General features: G+C 47.9%; 1 protein-coding gene across 1 annotated transcript; it reads right to left on the bottom strand.

The window, feature by feature from the left end:
- Positions 1-14: 14 nt before the first annotated feature.
- On the bottom strand, positions 15-749 carry LOC112460618 (the record flags this gene model as incomplete). Its single annotated transcript, XM_025025401.1, has 1 exon — positions 15-749. A coding segment is annotated over exon 1 (735 nt), but the record flags the coding sequence as incomplete, so codon positions are not given.
- Positions 750-3343: the final 2594 nt, after the last annotated feature.

Below are 3343 nucleotides of genomic sequence, written 5' to 3'. Positions count from 1 at the left end.
TAACAGTGTTCCACCGTGAAACCCTTGGTGTGGCCACGGTTGCGGCTACGGCTGCGGCTGCGGCTGCGGGATCGGTCCGCTCTCCATCGTTTTCTTTCCTGCGAGAACTGTGTTGTTAGCGCTGCCACCTGTTTCGTTAGCGCCTCGATTTGTGCTTGTAGCGTCGTTTTTTCTGTGGAGGTTGCCTCTACTGCTGCGACGACTGCGCGGTCGTTGACCTCGTGTATGCGGTCGGCTTGTTCTGCGACGTCTTCCAATCGATCTCCTTGACGAGTTGCCAAGATGACCTGCATCTGAGCTGGTAATCTCCCTAGCCACAGTGTTCGGAGTAGGCTATCTGGCACTGCGGTGCCTGCTAGTCCTTTTAGGTGGCGCAAGAACTGCGATGGCTTCCTGTCGCCAAGTTCTTCGCGCTCTAGTAGTTGTCTCGTTCGTTGCTCCTGGGATGTAGATAGGCGCTGTATGAGCGTCTTCTTCAGCGTCTTGTATCTATGTTCCGCTGGTGGAGACGTGACGATGTCTTTTATTTCCTTGGCATATCTGGTATCTATCTGCGATAGCGCGTAGGCGTACCGCGTTGTGTCCTGCGTGATTCCGCATATGATAAATTGGCTCTCCAGTTGTGCGAACCACAGCTCCGGCTTTTCTGGCCAGAATGGTGGCATTCTTAATCCTACGCGGTTTATCTGGAGCTCCTCCTTGACTTGGTGGGTTCTGTCCCCTTCCGTTTGCTCCTTTGGTGTCGCCATCTTGTTGTTCTTTCGTCGGGGTCACCAGTTATGGCGGTAGGCCAAAATTCGTGCGAGATGGCGATGTTCGTTAGAGATATTTGGGGGCCCTGAGAAGGGCTTTTGTGTTATGTGGCCCTGAAAAGGGCCGGTTGGTTTCGCCTTAGTAGGTTGGCAAACGTTCACTCCAGACCAGGCACGGCTGCGTCTTGGTACGGTGGAGTGGCTGTCGATTTCCCCACGCTCCGGGCTTCCTCCAAGCCGGCGGTGTGCCGGGCGGTGTGTAGGTCCCGTGCTCGGCTACGTCCGGATCCTCCGTCTGCGTGGCCTGGTGCTCAAGGCTCGGGGAGCACGCCTGTGTGTCGGCAGCGATGAGCGGGAAGTTGGCGGCTTGGTACGGTTGTACTTGCGCAGCGTTTTTAAAAAGACTTCCTTCCCGTGGCTGATACTGTATCGTATAGCTGTGCGAGGATAGTCGAAGGTATCGTCGCTTGCCGGTCCTTTTATATCCTGGTCGCCGAATTTTTCTTACGAGAAAAGGCAGCCGCCTAGCGGAGCGTACTTGTTATTATCTTCGACGGCTTGCTGATTGCACGTGCTCGTTGCGTGCGGCCGTTCGCCGTGCCGCCGGTGCTTTCGCCGGTCGGGGTGTGTATGACGGGCTGCCGTCTGGCAGGCGCGGGGCGCGCTTGTGTTGTGGCGGTTGCGCCGCCAGATTCGGGGCGCTTGCAGCCGCCACAACCTGGCTACACCAATAACTATGTATACATTATTATTTACATTTACATGTGACACAAACAAAAAACAAATAAACTAAGGTATATAGGTTTTATTCGCAAAACCAGGTACTAGCTTTATTTGTGATGATATGCATTATCTTTTTTATTTAATTTAAAAGTAAAAAAAACTGCTCTGGATAAAAATATTATTTTTTTTATTATAACAAAATATATCACACATGTAATAATAAGTGAAATTCTTTACTATGTCACTTTAAAATATGACTACTTTGAGATTATAATTCTTTGTGTTCTAATTCATGTTGCCTCTTTCTTACTTAGTCTGAAAGTAAGTCATTTAGTAGTTGCATCAGTATTTATTATTATATGTAATATAGAACGTGTATTTAAATAAAAAAAGTTGTAACAGTGTTACAAAAAAAAATTTATTTCTCATTATTTGGCATTATTAAGCATGACGCAAAGATCGCAATCACAATTGAAAAAATTGCATAAATAAAAGACTAGCAAATTTTATCACGGGGAAATCTACATGTAGATTTCTTAGAAGTTTATTGACGTTTCTCTTTTCTGTTCAGTTTTTATTGACGTCTCTTTTGTGATTTATTAAAAAGTACTATTATACTTTTGTGTATGATATTGTATGATATTCGTTTATATCTTTCCCTTTAACCCTTAAATGCCAAACCTCTCAAGAATCTCGTAAATGACATAGGGGGTCTAAAAGACCCCAGCATGAAAAATGTCTCGTTACTCATTGATTTTTTTATCTTTAGTTATGAAAATTTTTTTCAATGTTGTTCAAGGTCTAGAAAAAAGAATAAAATGCTTATATTGTTAAAATTTCAATTTCAACATAGTATAAAAAATTAAGTAAACTGAGTACTGCTAAGTGTACACACTGGTAGTTCAATCATTCAACTATCATCAATGGGAGCATGAACTCCATTTTTGGCGGGAACATTTAAAAATATATAATTGTAAAGGGTCTGGGGTTCTCTGGACCCCGGGTAGCATTTAAGGGTTAACTATGTTGAATACCGTCTGTCAACGAATAATAGGATGTAACAATGCACCTCTTTCGCCAAAGCATCGTCCCCGGCCAACAACCGCCGAATGCCGCCCGACCGATTAGCAGTCGGGCGAAGACAAGGGCGCGGTGCGCCCACATTTTTAATACGTCCAAATACTGCGCGGGCTAGACGAAGCGCCGGGGCCTCCCCGACGGACGCCGACAGGAGCCGAGCCCCGCCGAAGACGAGCGCGCGGCGGCGCGCCGCTCCCACCACAGCGCAACTCGCCTGACGATCGGCCTCCCTTCTAGCAAACCCGCCGCGCCGAGCGGTATATAAACCGGCGCGCCGACGAGAGAGAGACACTTCGTCTTCACCACAGCGTTCCGCTACTCCTGACGAAGCTCACTATCCAACTCCTAGGGTAACACACCAAATGAGGTCCAGAGTCTGAGCCCTGACCGAAAGTTCTCAGGTGTTCCCGCACTCCGACAAATTCACCTCCGACGGCCACGGCCCAGCGGGGTCGAGCGTGCTCGGCTTCTCGTAGCGAGGGTTCTCGCTACCGTAGCCCCGGAACTACGCAATCCTTCGCTGTACATATCGCGTTCCCGCCCGCGTTCTAATATTGTAATACCGCGTCCTGCGCTGAGTGCACTATTGTCAAATCCCGCGTTCCGTCCTACCGCCCGAGTGCACCTGCACTACTGTAATATACCGCGTTCCGTCACCGTGTGTAAAACCGCGTTCCGTTATTCTTTGTATATGTATGTAATGATTACTGGAGGGTAGTTAGGTCACTATCGAATACCGAGTTTCATCGCTATCAGTTTGATAGCTACCGAACCGTTGTAATATACCG

The sequence above is a fragment of the Temnothorax curvispinosus genome, unplaced genomic scaffold (genome assembly GCF_003070985.1).
Source record: "Temnothorax curvispinosus isolate PA1 unplaced genomic scaffold, ASM307098v1 QBEX01010674.1, whole genome shotgun sequence".
NCBI lineage: Eukaryota > Metazoa > Arthropoda > Insecta > Hymenoptera > Formicidae > Temnothorax > Temnothorax curvispinosus.
Note: the sequence above shows the minus strand (reverse complement) of the source record. Positions and strands in the feature narration are given on the sequence as shown.